The 18606-nt window shown below is 36.6% G+C and overlaps 1 protein-coding gene across 1 annotated transcript in view; it reads right to left on the bottom strand.

The window, feature by feature from the left end:
- LOC121445581 (cilia- and flagella-associated protein 47-like) overlaps positions 1-18606 on the bottom strand; it is a gene marked incomplete at its 3' end in the record, with an annotated part of 123182 nt that overhangs the window by 18945 nt on the left and 85631 nt on the right. Inside the window, 5 exon segments of the mRNA XM_041647720.1 lie at positions 5981-6176; positions 6901-7036; positions 7038-7061; positions 12990-13084; positions 15192-15333. Coding sequence (XP_041503654.1) covers positions 5981-6176; positions 6901-7036; positions 7038-7061; positions 12990-13084; positions 15192-15333 — 593 coding nt within the window.

Raw genomic sequence — 18606 nt, 5'->3', positions numbered from 1 at the left:
GGGATTCCATCTTTAATTTTGATCTGACCAAAATTGCAGTATGGACCAACCATGACTTAGAGTCTGAATGAAATTTGGAGAATCATACAACACTCTGATTTCTTCTAGTATCCAAAGTTATATGAAAGTTAGTACTATATCATTCAAGATATTTTGTGCAATATCTAAAATAAATCTCATTACAAAAATATCTAATGCTTGGGTTCATCTACTTAAAATCTGATGTTTGTATTCACATCTATAGTCTTCCTATAGATAAATAAAGAAAAAATTCTTAAATTTCAGAAAAATTTCTAAAATTCCAAATTCATTATACGATTTAACTTGGTAAACTAATTTACTTAATTATCCATATATAAAAGTGGATCAAACATGGGGTGATCAACTACTATATTGTTACTTACTATATTCTTGCTAACTTTTAGCTATATTATTCCCAATGAGTAAATACAAGCTCTTCATTTGAAACTGAGCTACTGAATGTGAAAAACTATACACATACACTAAATTATATCTATGTATTTGTGAAAATATTTTTATTGAAAATCAATCTATGAAAATAATACTGACAGAGAACAGCTGACCAATTTACTAACCATACTTCCAAAAACCCATGGAAATTTCTTTACCAAAACTACAAGTCACGAATGCCAATTGCAATTTTGTCCTTTCTAGTTCTTTTGACATGTTCTTATTGACAGAAGATCATATGTCTTACAAATAATTCAGTAAATAAACTGACAATTTCATTGTATTATAACATCTTCTCTTCACTGATTTTCCTCATTTTATAAAAAAGAATGAAAATTGACTATATAGTCCATCTTAAATAATAGTTCTATTGATAAATATAGAATATTATTAATTTAAAAAATATCTATTCTAAAATGTATTTCATGATACCAAACATATTGTAATACTCAATATGATAACATTATTATCATGAACCTACAGCAACTATTTAGGAACTATTCAAATGTGAGCTGTCAGCTTGCTGCTTTGCCAACATGCTTGCCTGCTTTGAGCTATTATTCACTGTTAATATTTCTACAGTCAATGTTCATGAGATTTATCCATGTTTACCAATTATTTTAACAACTATTGAGCATTGAGTCTAAGTTCTTTTTTTTAAAAATAACTCCAATCTTCCTAGCCTACAATTAAATTTTTCTTTAGTTTCATTTCCAATACCTGTGTTTTAAGTAGTCTCAATTTCATTGTTAGGTTTAAATGTTTTTAATTGAATGGTAGTTTTCTAGGATATATAGATTGCCTGTTCATCTGCATCTTTCTAATTTTTTTTTATTCTAAAATTAGGGGAGATGTATTCTTCCTAAGAGATAATTTGCACAGGTTCTTATTCTCATATCACTTAGGCCCAAATGTATAGTATGCTTAAAATACTGATTGGGGCCAATTATCTGTACTAAACAAGGATGTACCTATTAAGTGTAGGAAGGACATTTTTCTACATGCATTGACCCATTTATTAAAATCCATTGGGAATTTGACATTATATAATTTTATCTTCTGGTTAATTAATAAATTCTATCCCCATCAGTTGTATATACCACAACTTATGTAGATGCCGTCCATCCCTGCCACCACTCTCACTACCATCTTTACTTCCACGATTGGATAGTCCCAAAAGATTGTATACTTCCTTGATAGGATCATTTTGGGTACATTTTCTCCCACAGCTACAGTTATTTTAAGTCCAGATAGCCTTCTTTTAAGAGAAATGCAAGAGTGGTATTAAGAGATTGCCAGGCATTGCACAAATTTAGTCTGACGTCATTCAAAAGCAATTAATATACATTCATTCAACATAAAAATAGTTTTGGATTCCTATGATGAGTGTGAAAGTATTCAGTTAGGAAGTGGCACGCAGTCAGTATCCTCATAGATACACATAAATAAGATTCTAAGGAAATAGGAGATCAGGCAAGTAGATTATTTCATTTTTACACTTAAATTATACTTTGATTGTGCATGAGCCAACAAAAGACAAAAAGTCTGTTTTCCAGTCTGGTCACATCGGCTCAGCAATTATGGGAATTCCTCACAGGAATCACACAAATGGTTTGTTGTTATCTTTCAATTGTTGCTTAGTTTTAATTTTAATTTCTGGGTATCTTCATGGATCATTTCATTGAAAATTAAGAAAAGGCCTATCAAGAAGTGGTACATTGTTATTATTTTAACTAGGGAGTTTCTTTTCATATATAATTTCTAAGAATATAAAATTTCCCAAAGAAATAGCTGAAATAAGGTTTCATTTTCTAATTAAACCCAACATGGGGAAGAAAGGAATAAAATTGCTGATAGCAAATTAACTTTGTATTTTTCATTTTGATTTCTCATACCATAAAATTTGCCTCATTTTAATATATTAAAAATCAGCTCACTGATTTTAATTACTTTAAGACTTATCTCCTAAGTGTACTAAATAATTTAAATGAACTGCTACCAAGCTAATGAACATTATCTTCATGAGAATTTAAAAAGGTTTTTAATATTCTATTTAAACTATTCTGTTTAAATCATTACAAAGTGCACAGCCACTGGTAAAAAAAAAATCAAATAGAAAAAATAATAATAAGCAATTACAAAAAATTAAAGTGGTAACTATAATCTCTTACATGAAATCATAAAGGTGAAATTGAGTTACTTATCAAACTGAAAATGTTTTAAAATTATAAGAAAATATATATTTCTTTTGTGGCAACTCAGTAGAAGACTTGCCTCTTAAATACACATGTGCTCTATTTCAGTACCTCACAAACAGAAACAAAAGGCAAAGTACTTATGAATGTGTGAGTACATGTGTCAGTACAGGACAGAATAAAACGTAAGATCACAGACTCGAGGCCAGCCTGACTACACAAGAAGGTCCTTTCTCACAAACAGAAGAACTAACATATTAAATTATATGACTTTTCTCCCAGTGAACTTTGGGAGTTTAGTCCAATAAAACTTGAATGTATATAGGGAAATTTTCCTTTCACCTGTATGCGTGTATGGGAGGATAGTCAGAGAAAGGACCATCAGTTAAAGTTATTATGATTTCCAAAGTAGGAAGTGAGGTTACCATCAAATTGATGCAGACAGAAAAGCAATGGAAAATAGAAATAGATCAGGCCTATGGTACAACAGATACAAAAGACCTAGAACTTCAATTTGAAGGGAATGGTTTGAGCAGACTGGACTACCAAAAACAAAGATGGAGCACATGGTCAGTATACTATTATGTATGTGGGAGGAAGAGAATTTTTGACTGGAACAAGCAAGACTTTTAAATAAGAAGTAGAAACTCATTTCCAGTATTGGGGAGAAAACAATAAAACAGAGGAAGATGAATTCATTCTAAAGAAAGAATCATGCAAAGGAAAGACTGAGGTTCACACATTTTGCATTAGTTTGTTGTGATAGACTGAATGTAACTGGCCCTGATAAGCAGTGGCACTATTGGGAGGTGTGGCTGTGTTGGGGTAAGTATGGCCTGGTTGGGGAAAGTCTGCCACTGTAGAGAAGGGCTTGAGGTCTCATATATTCTAAAACCATGCCCAATTGTTCAGATAATTTTCTGTTGACTGTACAAGATAAAGAACTCTCAGCTATCTCTGTAGTACCATGACTGCCTGCATGTCATCATTTTGAATAGAATGAACCTCTGAACTGTAAATTATCCACTCAATTTCCCTTATAAGAGTTGTCATGGACATAATGTTTCTACACAGCAATAGAAACCCTAAGGCAGAGTTTGGTAGTAGAGTGTTTCTAGAGATACAGAAGTATGAGAATGAATCTTTTAAATATCTGGAATAGACTTTTCAAATTCACCAACAGCACCTTCAGCATTTCTCTCCAGTCACTCCCTCTTCTGGGAGCTCAGAATACTGAAAACGTATGGTGTAAACTTACTTCAAACATACAGGGATAAGTGTCATGGTTATCTTGATTCATCAATAGTGAGTAGCAATGGATTCAGTGAAACATTTGGCACCTGGGGGGGGGGGGAATGATGCTGCAGCTTGATATTTCTTTTTTTTTTAAATATTTATTTATTATGTATACAATATTCTTTCTGCGTGTATGCCTGAAGGCCAGAAGAGGGCACCAGACCTCATTTCAGATGGTTGTGAGCCACCATGTGGTTGCTGGGAATTGAACTCAGGACCTTTGGAAGAGCAGGCAATGCTCTTAACCGCTGAGCCATCTCTCCAGCCCAGCTTGATACTTCTTAATATCTCTGGATAAATTGGTAAAAGATAAGAATGTGTTCCATGATAAAATCAACCAACTTCAGAATACAGTGAGTGACAGCAATGAACTAAGTGAAAAAAAACTGACCAACTTCAGATGAGAATAAAGAGTCTAAAAGTTTCTAAGTATTCTCTGAAAGAGAATCTATTCTCCAGCAGCCACAGAGCTCGGGTCGAGAAAAATCAAACCAAAGCCCTCATTAGAAAGTTGGGCTGAATTACAGTGAAAATTCAAGTCTCAGCCTTAGAGGGTGTTGGCAGTTAATGTAAGGACCTTAATTGGTAAAGAATGGGATTCTATAATCTGGGATGAATATTTCTGGGAGTACACTATTGATGCTGAGAACCATGAACCCTCAGATTCTCAAGGGTTTATCTCATCTGAGGAAGTAGTATCCTTAGTCAACCCCTTGAAATATTTCCCTTTCACTGGAGAAATTAACCTTCAGTGTCTGTTAAACCAGCAGTGACTTTTTCTGAAGGAAATGAAACATAAGACATTACTGATGTCCTTTAAGAAACAACAACAGTTGCCTCTAGGCCCATAACCAGACTCAAGGCAAAGCAAGCTCCTAAACGGGAGAAGGAAAGTGTAAGTCTGTGAGGAAGTGTTATCTACTATTAAGGAGCTTAATGATTTTGCTAAGTCATTCAAGCGGGAAGTTTGGGGAATGTGTGGAAATAGATTTTTAAGGTTGTGAAATACTGGTGGAAGGAACATAAAACTAGATCAATCTGAGTTTATTGATATGGGCCCTTTGAGTGGAAATTCTATATGTATATATGAATGACAAGGAATACAATAAAACATAAATAAATTTAAATATATAAAGAAAGATTTACTAGATCTTTCTAGTAATCAAAAATAATCTGGTTCATTTATTAAAAACACTAGATTATGCTAAATATACTATTCCCCTACAACTAAAACAAAACTATTTGAAGTAATGTTTAAAAATCCAACATTACAGTACCTATTTTAATAACTCTTTCAGTGATTGACACAAGGATATGAAAACAGGATACAGAGTTCTCATTTACCTTAGGTGGGCATTTTAAATGGTACTAACATTGTGGGATGCAATGGGCACATATGCCTATCACTCACCTGCCTCACTCCTGATACAGTTAGTTACTGGTGGAAATTTGTACATATTACTATATAATGTATAGAAGAATGTTGATAGCTCATTGTACACTATAGCCAATACAAGAAGCACTATGGATAAAAACGATGGCTGGGCATCTGGTGCCCACTTTTGACTTCAGTACTGTGACTCCTGATTAAGCTAGTCTCTGAGTTCAGGACCAACTGGGGCCACACAGTGAGTTCCAGGCCAACACAGAATCCTTACCCTGTAGCTATGACTAGCTTAGAACTTACTAGGTAGACAAGGCTAGAGTTGACTGTTTTTTTGCGATATCAAATGAGTGTTTTAAGTAACAAAATTTGTGTTAATTTCTTTTACATTTAAATTTTAAGCTTATTTTTTATAATACAAAGACATGTTTTTTTTAAAAAAATCAAGAAAATAAATTACTATTTTGTATTTCTTAAAATTTTGTATTTCTTAAAATATCAGTGTATAATGAAATGCTTTAATAGCTCTTCCAAACTATAGCAAGAAATCAGGCATAGGATAAAAAATTCAGATAACATAGATTAAAAACAAAATTGTACATAAAGATATAGAAAATTCATACTAAGGACTTACCTGAAATAGTTCTGTGGCAAAATTCTGATATCCACTCCAGCTGTGATATCCAAAGGAACAGGAGTAAAACATATAAATGGTGGATCAAAGATTATCTTTGGTAATTGTATCTCTCCAATCAGATTTAATGTTCTATAGTCAAATAAATTATCATTTAAACGTATAGCAACATCAGCTAGGTAGGTTATGGGCTCCTCTATGGGGAAAAAGGTACTACATATTAGTTTACATTCAAAGGAGTATTTAATATAAGTTTTACTATCAAAATTTACTATGATATTAAATCTCAGTGGGGCAGGGTAGTTAACCAAGGAAAAATGCAGCCTGATGAAGAATTAAAGAGTAAGTGGAGTATTGTTGTAGAAAGAAATTATAAAAACCAACATGTCTTCAAGTATACTTTGCCTATAGAAGAAGTAGATCTTTTTAATGTATACAATATGGGTGGTGGAAATAATTGTACATTGGTAAGAAATGCTTACTACATGGGGGAATACATAATACTTAAACAATACACAGAAGTAGTGCAACAGGACTTCCTTTTTCAGCTGCTTCCAATGCTTTAATAAAAGCTGCTAATACCTACGGGATACAGAGCATGAAGATGACATCACAAACTGCTGAAGGATCTTAAGGGACTACTAAGAAAGGGATTTGTGGAGTAAAACTCTCCCAGCTTTGAAGATTAAGAAAGGCTGCCAGGGCCACTGGGAAAGGTGGCTCAGCAGTAAGGACCAACAGTTCCCAGCACCTATATGGCGGCACCTAACCATCTGTACCTCAAGTTCCAGAGGATCCAGAACGTGTTTCTGGCATCAGCAAAACTAGTGTATACACAGGAATATTATACACACATATATGCAGGCAAAAAACTAATGCACATAAAATTTATTTTTAAAAAAAAAAAGAAAAATGCTTACTTGGACAGAAATGTATGGAAATAGTATACTTTTCATTTGGTTTCAGACTTCCAATTAGTGCAGTAAATTTGAATATGCCATTTTTGAAGAGTTTGTCATTTTTACGGATATCCAAAGACCACTGAACAGTTTTTTTTTGAAATATTAAGTATCACAAGATTCTGTTCAAAGATATATAAACAAAAGAAGAAATTCTTAAAATTTAATGAATGCACTATAAAATTTTATTTTTAGAAATAAGATCTAAGTTTTTACGTATGGTGATATTAACATGCAAAAGCCAACATAAACAGAAACTTAAATGTATTCATGATTTACAGTAAAATAAGAAAATTTATGTTGGTTCATACTAAAACAGAGAGAATATTCTTTCCTACAGAAAAAAGAAACCTAAACTATGTATGTAAATGTGTTCTTTAAATTCCCTAATCCTTTGAATCACTACCAAAGCAGAGACTAAGAAACTGGAGAATAGTAGAAAAACCCAGCAAATGCAATGAATCACTGTGATGTCACACATGTTCTTCATGTGATGTCAAATGTCACCGCTGTAACATTTCCCCACTAGACCCATAGAAAAGAAATGTGACTATCCTCAAAATGCTGAAGAAGGAAATGCTAGGAACTTCCCCCTAAAATTTCAGAAAGGATCATGGCTCCTGCAAATGTCGTATTCATAACTAATAACTGGTGGTTCAGACTCTTTGTTCACCAGTCACATATATCAAAACAATTGAATGAAAGTTCAATAATGTAAAATAATCTCCCATTTCAGAAAGGCATTTTGAAATCTCAAATACATTTCAAGTTACAAAGGTTATTTTTTCAGTTCCATATATGAGATTTAAATACACATGGGGTTTATTAAAAGAAATTTTACTATCTTTCTATGCTCAGTGTCTAAAAAAATCTATTTTAATTTCAGTAGAAATATTTTATTAATCTACAACTCTTAATTTCATACATTCTATTTTAATCAATGCAATGTTAAATATTTTCCCTATATTCTTTGCAACCAGTAATAAAGGTATTCAACAAAACTGATTATAGAAATGACAATACACTAGAAAAAAAGGGCAGGGGAGACACAACTTCCTAAGAGATACATACATGTCAATACATGTCTTTCATTTTTCATCTATAAATAATTTTAATTGGAAAATAAAATGATGCACAGTAAGAAAAACATAGACTAACGTATGTTATTTTATTATATAACTGCATGTTTTCACTATAGACTGTTTCATATATATGAAATATGTTATTTTGTTTTTAATATATTAAAAACTTTCGCCCTTCCCTCTTTGGATACATAACATCACCCAGCTCAGCCTGTCTGGGCGCTGGGGCAGAATCCTGAGGGCAACCTAGCAGGCAGGAGCTCCTTTGTTTAAATAGCCTGCCTGCAACAAGCAAGGTAGGCACTTTGTTTACAAGCTACCCAACCAGCACGGAGATCTGATCTCGCACCAGGAGAGCCATCATTGGGGTGAATTTCTGAACCATGGCAGCAGCCCGGGACACGGAACTCAGAAGTTCCTCATCATCCCCTATACTTCCTGGGCTTCCTGCAGGGCCTATACTCCCCGCATACTGCCTCACTCTTCCTATCCCAACCAGCTTGCATAAAGAACCCTCACCTCTTCTGCCTCCCTTCCCTCTTTGGGCACATAACATCACCCAGCTCAGCCTGTCTGAGCCCTGGGGCCGAATCATGAGAGCAACCGGGAAGGCAGGAGCTCCTTTGTTTCAATAGACTGCCTGCAGCAAGCAAGGTAGGCTCTTTGTTTACAAGCTACCCAACCAGGACTGAAATCTGATCTCGGCACCAGGAGAGACATCACTCGAGCACCAGGAGAGCCATCACTGGGGAAGGCCATCACTGGGAAGGTACACCAGTGGGCAAGGAGACCTGATCCTGTAAAAGAAGATCCATAGGGGAGGATTCAGAGGAAGAGATGGGCAGGCGCCAGTGCAAGAATTCACCCAACAATCTGAAAAACAACATGAAACCCAGAACCCAGTGACCTCACAACAGGAGGACAGGAACACCTTAATCAAGAAGAAGTAGAAAAAATTGACTTTATAAAAGTGATTAACACCCTTAAATAGTATGTAAAAAATGCCCTTATAGAAATGGATGAGAAGTATAACAGAAAGTGTGAAGAACTAAAAAAGTTTGGAGACTTAAAAGCCCACCTGAAAGGTTTAGAAAAAAAAAAAAGAAGCAGACTCACCTAGGAGGAGTAGAAGACTGGAAATAATCATACTGAGGGCTGAAATCAACAAAATAGAAACACAGAAAACAACCCAAAGAATCAAAGAAACAAAAAGCTGGTTCCAGGAGAAAATCAATAAGTTTGATAAACCACTAATCAAACAACAGAGAGAGAATATGCAAATTAATAAGATCAGAAATGAAAAGGGGGACATAAGGACAGACACAGTGGAAATTCAGAGAATCATTAGATCTTACTACAAAAGCCTGTATGCCACAAAAATAGAAAATGTAAAAGAAATGGACAATTTTTTTAGATAAATACCATATACCAAAGTTAAACCAGGACCAGGTGAACAATCTAAATAGACCTGTAAGTCGTGAAGAATTGGAAGCTGTTATCAAAAACCTCCCTACCAAAAAAAGCCCAGGACCAGGTGGTTTCAATGCAGAATTCTACAAGAACTTCCATGAAGACCTAATACCTATACTCCTTAATGTATTTCACAATAAAGAAGCAGAAGAGTCATTGCCAAATTCCTTTTATGAAGCTACAGTTACTCTGATAGCAAAACCACACAAAGACTCAACCAAGAGAGATTTAAAAGCCAGTCTCACTCACGAACATCGATGCAAAAATCCTCATCAAAGTACTGGTAAACCGAATCCAAGAACACATTAGAAAATTTATCCAATATGATCAAGTAGGTTTCATCGCAGAGATGCAGGGCTGGTTCAACATACAAAAATCTATCAATGTAATCCATCATATAAATAAACTGAAAGAAAAAAAACATATGATCGTTTCATTAGATGCTGAAAAAGCATTAGACAAAATTCAACATCCCTTTATGATAAAAGTCTTGAAGAGTTTAGGGATACAATGGTCATCTTAAATATAATAAAAGCTATTTACAGCAAGCCGACAACTAACATCAAATTAAACGGAGAGAAACTCAAAGCCATCCCACTAAACTCAGGAAGACAACAAGGCTGTCCACTCTCCCCATACCTGTTCAATATAGTGCTTGCACTTCTAGCAATAGCAATAAGACAACATAAGGGGATCAAGGGGATTCGAATTGGAAAGGAAGAAGTTAAACTTTCGTTATTTGCAGATGATATGATAGTGTACATAAGCGACCCCAAAAACTCCGCCAAAGAACTCCTACAGCTGATAAACACCTTTAGTAATGTGGCAGGATACAAGATCAACTACAAAAAAATCAGTCGCCCTCTTATACACAAAGGATATGGAAGCAGAGAGGGAAATCAGAGAAGCTTCACCTTTCACGATAGCCACAAACAGCATAAAATATCTTGGGGTAACTCTAACCAAGGAAGTGAAAGATCTATTTGACAAGAACTTTAAGGCATTGAAGAAAGAAATTAAAGAGGATACCAGAAAATGGAAGGATCTCCCTTGATCTTGGATTGGGAGGATCAACATAGTAAAAATGGCAATTCCACCAAAGGCAATTTATAGATTCAATGCAATTCCCATCAAGGTCCCATCAAAATTCTTTAGAGATCTTGAGAGGACAAAAATCAACTTTATATGGAAAAGCAAAAAACCTAGGATTGCTAAAACAATCTTATACAATAAAGGATGTGCTGGAGGCATTACAATCCCTGACTTCAAACACTATTACAGAGCTACAGTAATGAAAACAGTGTGGTACTAGCATAAAAACTGAGAAGTCGACCAATGGAATCATATAGAAGACCCGAATTTTAACCCACAAACCTATGAACACCTCATTTTCGATAAAGGAGCTAAAAGAATACAATGGAAGAAAGAAATCATCCTCAAGAAATAGTGCTGGCACACTGGATGTCAACCTGTAGAAGAATGAAAATAGACCCATATCAATCACCATGCACAAAACTCAAGTCCAAATGGATCAAAGACCTCAATATCAATCTGAACACACTGAACATAATAGAAGAGAAAGTGGGAAGTACCCTACAACAGATGGGCACAGGAGATCGCTTCCTATGTATAATCCCAGCAGCACAGACATTAAGGGCAACATTGAATAAATGGGACCTACTAAAACTGAGAAGCTTCTGTAAAGCAAAGGACACTGTCACTAAGACAAAAAGGCAACCTACTGACTGGGAGAAGATCTTCACCAACCCCGTAACAAACAAAGGTCTGATCTCCAAAATATATAGAGAACTCAAGAAAATAGACTTTAAAATGCTAATTAACCCAATTAAAAAATGGGGCACTGAACTGAAGAGAGAATTCTCAACAGAAGAAGTTCAAATGGCCAAAAGACACTTAAGGTCATGCTCAACCTCCTTAGAGATCAGGGAAATGCAAATCAAAACAACTTTGAGATATTATCTTACACCTGTCAGAATGGCTAAAATCAAAAACACCAAAGATAGCCTTTGCTGGAGAGGCTGTGGGGGAAGCTTTACCCTCATCCATTGCTGGTGGGAATTCAATCTTGTGCAACCAGTTTGGAAATCAGTGTGGCGGTTTCTCAGGATATTCGGGATCGACCTACCCCTAGACCCAGCAATACCACTCTTAGGAATATACCCAAGAGATGCCCTATCATATGACAAATGCATTTGTTCAACTATGTTAATAGCAGCATTATTTGTAATAGCCAGAACCTGGAAACACCCTAGATGTCCTTCAATGGAAGAATGAATGAAGAAAGTGGTGAATATATACACATTAGAGTACTACGCTGCAGTAAAAAACAATGACTTCTCGAATTTTGCATGCAAATGGATGGAAATAGAAAACACTATCCTGAGTGAGGTAACCCAGTCCCAAAAAGATGAACATGGGATGTACTCATAATTGGTTTCTAGCCATAAATAATGGTCACAGAGTCTATAACTGGTGATCCTACAGAAGCTAAATAAGAAGGTGAACCCAAAGAAAAACATATAGTCATCCTCCTGGCTATGGGAAGTAGACAAAATTGCCGGGCAAAAAATTGGGATGTTGGGAGTTGTGTGGGATGGAGGTAAGGGGAGATGGGGAGAGAAAAGTGAGAAGGGGAGGATGGGGGAAACTTGGGAAAACAGGATGATTGGGATAAAGGAAGGTTGGTTAGGGGAGCAGGGAAGCACATATCTTAGTTAAGGGAGCCACCTTAGGGTTGGCAAAAGACTTGAACCTAGAGGGGATCCCAGGTGCCCAGGGCGAGGTCCCCAGTTAGTTTCTTGGGCAGCTGAGGATAGGGAACCTGAAATGACCCTATCCTATAGCCATACTGATGAACATCTTGCATATCACCATAGAACCTTCATCTGGCGATGGATGGAGATAGAGACAGAGACCCACACTGGAGCACTGGACTTAGCCCCCAAGGACCCAATGAGGATCAGAAGGAGGGAGAACATGAGCAAGGAAGTCAGGACCACGAGGGATGCACCCACCCATTGAGACAGTGAGGCGGACCTATTGATGGGAGCTCACCAAGGCCAGTGTGACTGGGACTGAAAAAGCATGGGATAAAACCGGACTCTCTGAACATGGCGAACAATGAGGGCTGATGAGAAGCCAAGGACAATGTCACTGGGTTTTGATCCTACTCATGTTCTGGCTTTGTAGCAGCCTAGCCAGTTTGGATGTTCACGTTCCTAGACCTGGACGGAACGGGGAGGACCTTGGACTTTCCACAGGGCAGGGAACCCTGACTGCTCTTTGGAGTGGAGAGGGAGGGGGAGAGCCGTGGAGGGAGGGGGGTTGGAGTGGGAGGAAAATGGGAGGCTGAAAGGAGGCGGAAAATTTTTTTTCTCAATATAAAAAAACTTTCAAATTATCAATGAAGTCACTAAGCGAAAACCAAAAAATTACAAAATAATTATAAATTATAATGTGCATTAATTTTCTATATACCTGAATTGTTGTGATTTCCTTACTGTGTTGAAGCTCATATAATGGGACTTTGAATACAAATTCCGTGCTGGATAATTCCAACGGTGCTCGTAAAACTTTAAAAGAAAAGTAAATATACTGATAAAATATTAATATACAGAATATGGACACTACATAATATATTTTTTCCAAAATAAAATAGCAAAAGTATTTTTTTCTGTTTTATACTCCTAGTCAAAATGTAACATTTAATTTCCAACATTTCTAGATACCCTGACTTCCATATTTACAAATTTTCATTTCATAAAATTAATTGGCAATGGATTACATGTAAAACAAGACAATAATAATGAAATGGTAAAAAAATCATAAAATAAACTTAATATTGAAATAAGAAAGAACACAGGGTATTAATATGAGCTCTATACCAATCATTCAGAAATGGAGATGCAAACATAGTATCAGAAGTTGCAAAAATCTCTCATGCTCATTGTTAAGAAAAAATAGCTGCCTACAGAATGGGAAAATATCTTCACCATCCCCAATCTGACAGAGGATTGATCTCCAAAATATATAAAGAACTCAAGAAACTAAACATGAAAATACCAAATAATCCAATTAAAAATAGTGTACAGGTCTAACAGAGAATTCTCAATAGAAGAATCTCAAATGGCTTAGAGGCACTTAAATAATTGTTCAACATCCTTAGCCATCAGGACTCTGAGATTCCATCTTACACTTTTCAGAATGGCTAAGATAAAAAACACTAATGCGAGCTTCTGCTGCAGACGATAGGGAGCAAAAGGGAAACCTCCGCTGCAGGTAGCAGTACAAACCTGTACAGCCACTATGGAAATAAATACGGTGGTTTCTCAGAAAACTGGCAATCAGTATACCTCAAGACACAGGTATACAACTCTTAGGCACATACCCAAAGAATGCTCAATCATTCCACAAGAACACTTGCTAAACTATGCTCATAAAAGCATTATTCATAATAGCCAGAACCTGGAAAAAACTTAGATGACTCTCAGCCAAAGAATGGATAAAGAAAATGTGGCACATGTACACAATAAATTATTACTCAAATGTTAAAAACAATGTTATCTGTTAATTTGACGTCAACTAGATGGAACTAGAAAAAAATTATCCCAAGTAAGATAACCCAGACCCAGAAAGACAAACATGGTGTGTATTCAACTCCTAAGTGGATATTAGCTGTAAAGTAAAGGCAAATCATGCTACAACCCACAGTCCCAGAGAGTCTAGGTAAAAAGGAGGGCTCAAATGAGGACAGGCAAGCATACATTTCAGATGAGATCTCCGACATAAACTTGGGGGAGGCGGGGTTGGCTGGGATGGGACAAGAGGGATTGGGTTAGGTGCTTGGGCTAAGTGAACAGAGGGAGAAAATAGTGAAAGAGACCTCTTGATTGGGGGTACATTTTAGGGTCAGTTAGAAACTTGGTGCAAGGGAAACTCCCATGAAGTTACAAGGATGACTCCAGCTAAGACTCCTAGAAATAGTGGATACATAGCCTGAACTGGCCATCTCCTTTAATCAGATAGTTAACTACCCCAGTTGTCATCAGAGAACCTTCATCCAGTGATTAGTGAAAACAGATGCAGAGATATACAGGCAACCACTTGGCTGAGCTTGAGGAATCTTGCTGAAGAGAAGGAAGGATTGTAGGAGCAGAATGGGTGGGGAGATCATCACAACAACACCCACAGAAACAACGAATCTGGGCTCATACAAGCTTACAGACTGGACTGACAGTTAGGGAGCCTGCATGGGACCAACCTAGGCCCTCCACGTATGTATGAGAGTTGTGTAACTTGATCTACTTGTTGGACTCCTAGTGGTGGAAACAGGGCTTGTCCCTAAGGCTTTGGCAGTTGTCTTGCCCAGCTTTAATACAAGTGGAGGAGTTAAATCCTACCTTAACTTGATATGCAATGCTCTGTTGACACCATGAGAGAAGTGGGGGTGAGGAGGCAGAGATTTGAGGAATGGGAGGAGAGGAGGGAGGGGGGAAACTGTGGTAGGGATGCAAAATAAGTTAATAAATTCAATTCATTAAAACAAAGAAATTGACTAATTTTCTTTTCTAATATTCCAAATTTTGAAAACTAAAAATGATACTCTGATTTTTCTTTACTCTTAGATGTTAAGTATAAATCTTTGACCTGCACACATCAGTTGACTTTCATATTACATACCAGTAGCTTGAACAAAACAAGGTGGAATAATTGGTGATACTCTTGGCATCAAAACCTTTTTCTGTGACAAATACTCGCAGTAGAGATCTGAAGCCTTAAAGGAATTAATATGGACAGGAAAGCTAAAGTTATACGTTGCTACCTGTCAAAAAATGACCAAAAGATATTTGTAACTTTGTGGGCTTTGATAGTGTTCATTCACCAAAATTACCTTTTGCAAAATTATCTTGTGGCATTGAAAATACATTCATTTAATAAAGTAAAGGATATATTATTCACTATGTTGAAAATAAGTCTTTAAGATCATGAAACAAATTGTTTTTAAAATGCTTTTTATTATAAATGAACCAAATATCCAACTATAAAAGCTAAAATATTTGGAAAAATACAGATAAGTCTTTGTGATCCTTGGATAGTCAAGGATTTCTTAAATACTATACTAAATATATCATTCCTAAAAGTGAAAATTATCTGTATCAAAAAAGTCTAAAACAGCTATTCTGCTACAAATAATTTTAGCCACATAAAATGACTCAAAACACATTTCTCAGCAAAATTCTAACATATAAAAATTAAACAAATAATATCCTAAGATCAATTATAAAATGGTCTAGATAATGAAAATATAGATGGAACTGTGGAAAGGACATTTCAGAAAGATATGTACACAGTGACACATTAGCACAAGCAAAGATGTATTACATCAACTGTCAGGGAATTGCACATTGATATCACAGGATGTGGTCCAGTGAGATGGCTCAGGGTATAATGATGCTTGCTGACAAGCCTGATGACCTGAGTCCAATCCCCAGGACCCACATAGAGAACTGACTCCTGCAAGTTGTTATCTGACATTCACGAATGAAACCCACTACAAATAAATAAATATAAATTTAAAAAGGGTGGAAATTACAGGAGGTTCCATTTCTCACCTACACCACTGCTTAAACAAAAGTAAAAATACTAAATGGTACTAAAGATGCTTGCACACTCACAATATACAGACTCACAACCTACTGTCCAATGTTCCCTCAATAAGTTTCTAGAGGTGAACAGTAGAAAGAAATCAAGAAAAATGTTTATTTTAAAATTTATGTAAAAAAAAAGCCCCCAAGCTCATAGCTAGCTCTATACTGTACTAAGAGTTCATGCTAACGCTTGGTTTTAAATAAAATAAACATTAATCTCATATAAAGGGCATCCTTTCAGACCTGGAGATTCACATTCTTCTAGTTATGCAAAACACTGGGTTTACATGTTATTTTATTTAATTGTATCTGACCATTATCACTGTCAGTTCTATATCCTGCTATGGAAGCTTATGTCCCATCTGTTCTCATTACAGAATTTGGAAGAATAAAAAACAGAAGCATGTCTTATTTAAATGGCTGTTTCAAAACACTCATTTCCATGATAATCTATTTCTGCAATACTACCTGAAAATAGACATCAAGGAGTAAACTGACTGAAGATGTACAGATATAATTTGCTTTCATATTCTACACATAAAGAAAAAATACAACAGAAAATGTGTTTCATTTTATTTCTTTGGAGACTTATTATCTAGACTTCAGAGACTAGTTACATTTTCTTTTTTGTCTTTTTCATCTTCTGACTGATCTGCCATTATCCATTTGCAAATTAAAACAAATCAACATTCTATACTATATACCAAAACATGAGTGACAGTCAACCCTTTGCATCCATGAAACATGGCTCTAAACATAATTTATTATCTCCCCATTCCCAAATGTGAACTGCAAAATGAGAGGATGCACATTCAAACCCCATATACAAATAACTTGTATTCAACTTGCACAAATTAGTCATATACATTTTGAAAGTTTTTAACTTTTATAGAAGAGTTGCTTTGATTGCATATATGAATAATACCACATGTATGTCTAGTGTCCACTGAGTCAGAAGAAAGCATTTGAATTCCTGGAACTACAATGATGGATGGCTGTGAGTCAGCATATGGGTGCTTCAAATTGAACCTGGATCTTCTGCAAGAGCAAAGGAGCTCTTAATCACTGTCTCGGGGTTAGTAGAGACATCTTGACCATAGCAACTCTAGTAAAGAAAAGTCTTTAACATGGGCTGGCTTACAGTTTCATAGATTTACACCTCCATTATCATCATGATGAGACACATGGCAGCAAAGAGGTAATAATGCTGCTGGAGAATTCTACACCTCGATCAGCAGGCAACACAAAGAAAGAGTGACACTGGGTAGGTGTAGCTTGAACATATATAAGACTTCAAAGCTCATCTCCACAGTGACACACTTTCTCCACCAAGACCACACATCCTAATAGTGCAACACATTATGAGTCTTTGGGGACTGTTTTCATTCAGACTACAACCACTCAGATATCTCTACAGTCTTCAATATTTTTATATATTTAACTTTGTAGTGTGTAGATATGTGAGGTTTGTGCATGCCACCATGCTTATGTGGAAGTCACAGGACAAATTGAGAGACTTGGTTTTCTTCTTCCACCATGTAACCTCTAAGAATTCAATTCAGGTCATCAAACTGGTAGCAAACACCCTTACACTGAACCACCTTGCCACCTCTTTTAATTCTAGACTAGTTAAGAAATAAAAAGGTGATCATAACAACAGAAACCAAGTAAATACATAGACAAAAATAAAGACATACTTAAAACCTATACTCTGCCGAATAAAAAATTTAAAAAATTGGTAATTTTCTCCATAAGTATCACTTTCCAAAATTAAGAAACTTAAAAAGGAGAGCGGTGAGTGCCGGCCTACCGGGCAGGCCTCAAGGTCCCCTGTAAGGGAGCACGGGCACCTTCAGCTTGTGCTCCAGGGGTGCCTGTGCTCTCCTGGATCTCGCCCTGCCTGCCCCATTTTTCCTTCTGTCCCCAGATCATTGGGCTACCAGGCAGATCTGTTTAGGTGTTGTGGAGTTCCATCTGGACGGGTGAGTGTGTGCTATCCAGGGGCGGATAGTCCCTGAAGAGAGCACAAAACCCCTCCCCCAGCTCCTTCTGCAGGGCTGTCTTTCTTACGCACAACCCAGCCCCCCAGTACCCCCCCCCAACCCTGCCCTGCTGTATGCTAGGACCAGTGCTCAAGAACAGTTTTAAGCTCCTACACTAAGGCTACCCAGCCAGAGCCGTGAGTGCCTGCCTACTGGGCAGGCCTCAAGGTCCCCTGTAAGGGAGCACGGGCACCCTCAGCTTGTGCTCCAGGGGTGCCTGTGCTATCCTGGATCTCACCCTGCCTGCCCCGTTTTTCCTTCTGTCCCGGATCATTGGGCTACCAGGCGGCCCTATTTAGGTGCTGTGCAGTTCCATCTGGACGGGTGAGTATTTGCTATCCAGGGGCAGATTGTCCCGGAAGAGAGCACAGACCCCCATCCCCAAGCTCCTTCTGCAGGGCTGTC

Source organism: Microtus oregoni, unplaced genomic scaffold, assembly GCF_018167655.1.
Source record: "Microtus oregoni isolate MIOR12 unplaced genomic scaffold, Mior012 000215F_ref0000472, whole genome shotgun sequence".
Lineage (NCBI taxonomy): Eukaryota > Metazoa > Chordata > Mammalia > Rodentia > Cricetidae > Microtus > Microtus oregoni.
The sequence above is the reverse complement of the archived record's forward strand: the minus strand, read 5'-3'. Positions and strand labels throughout refer to the sequence as shown.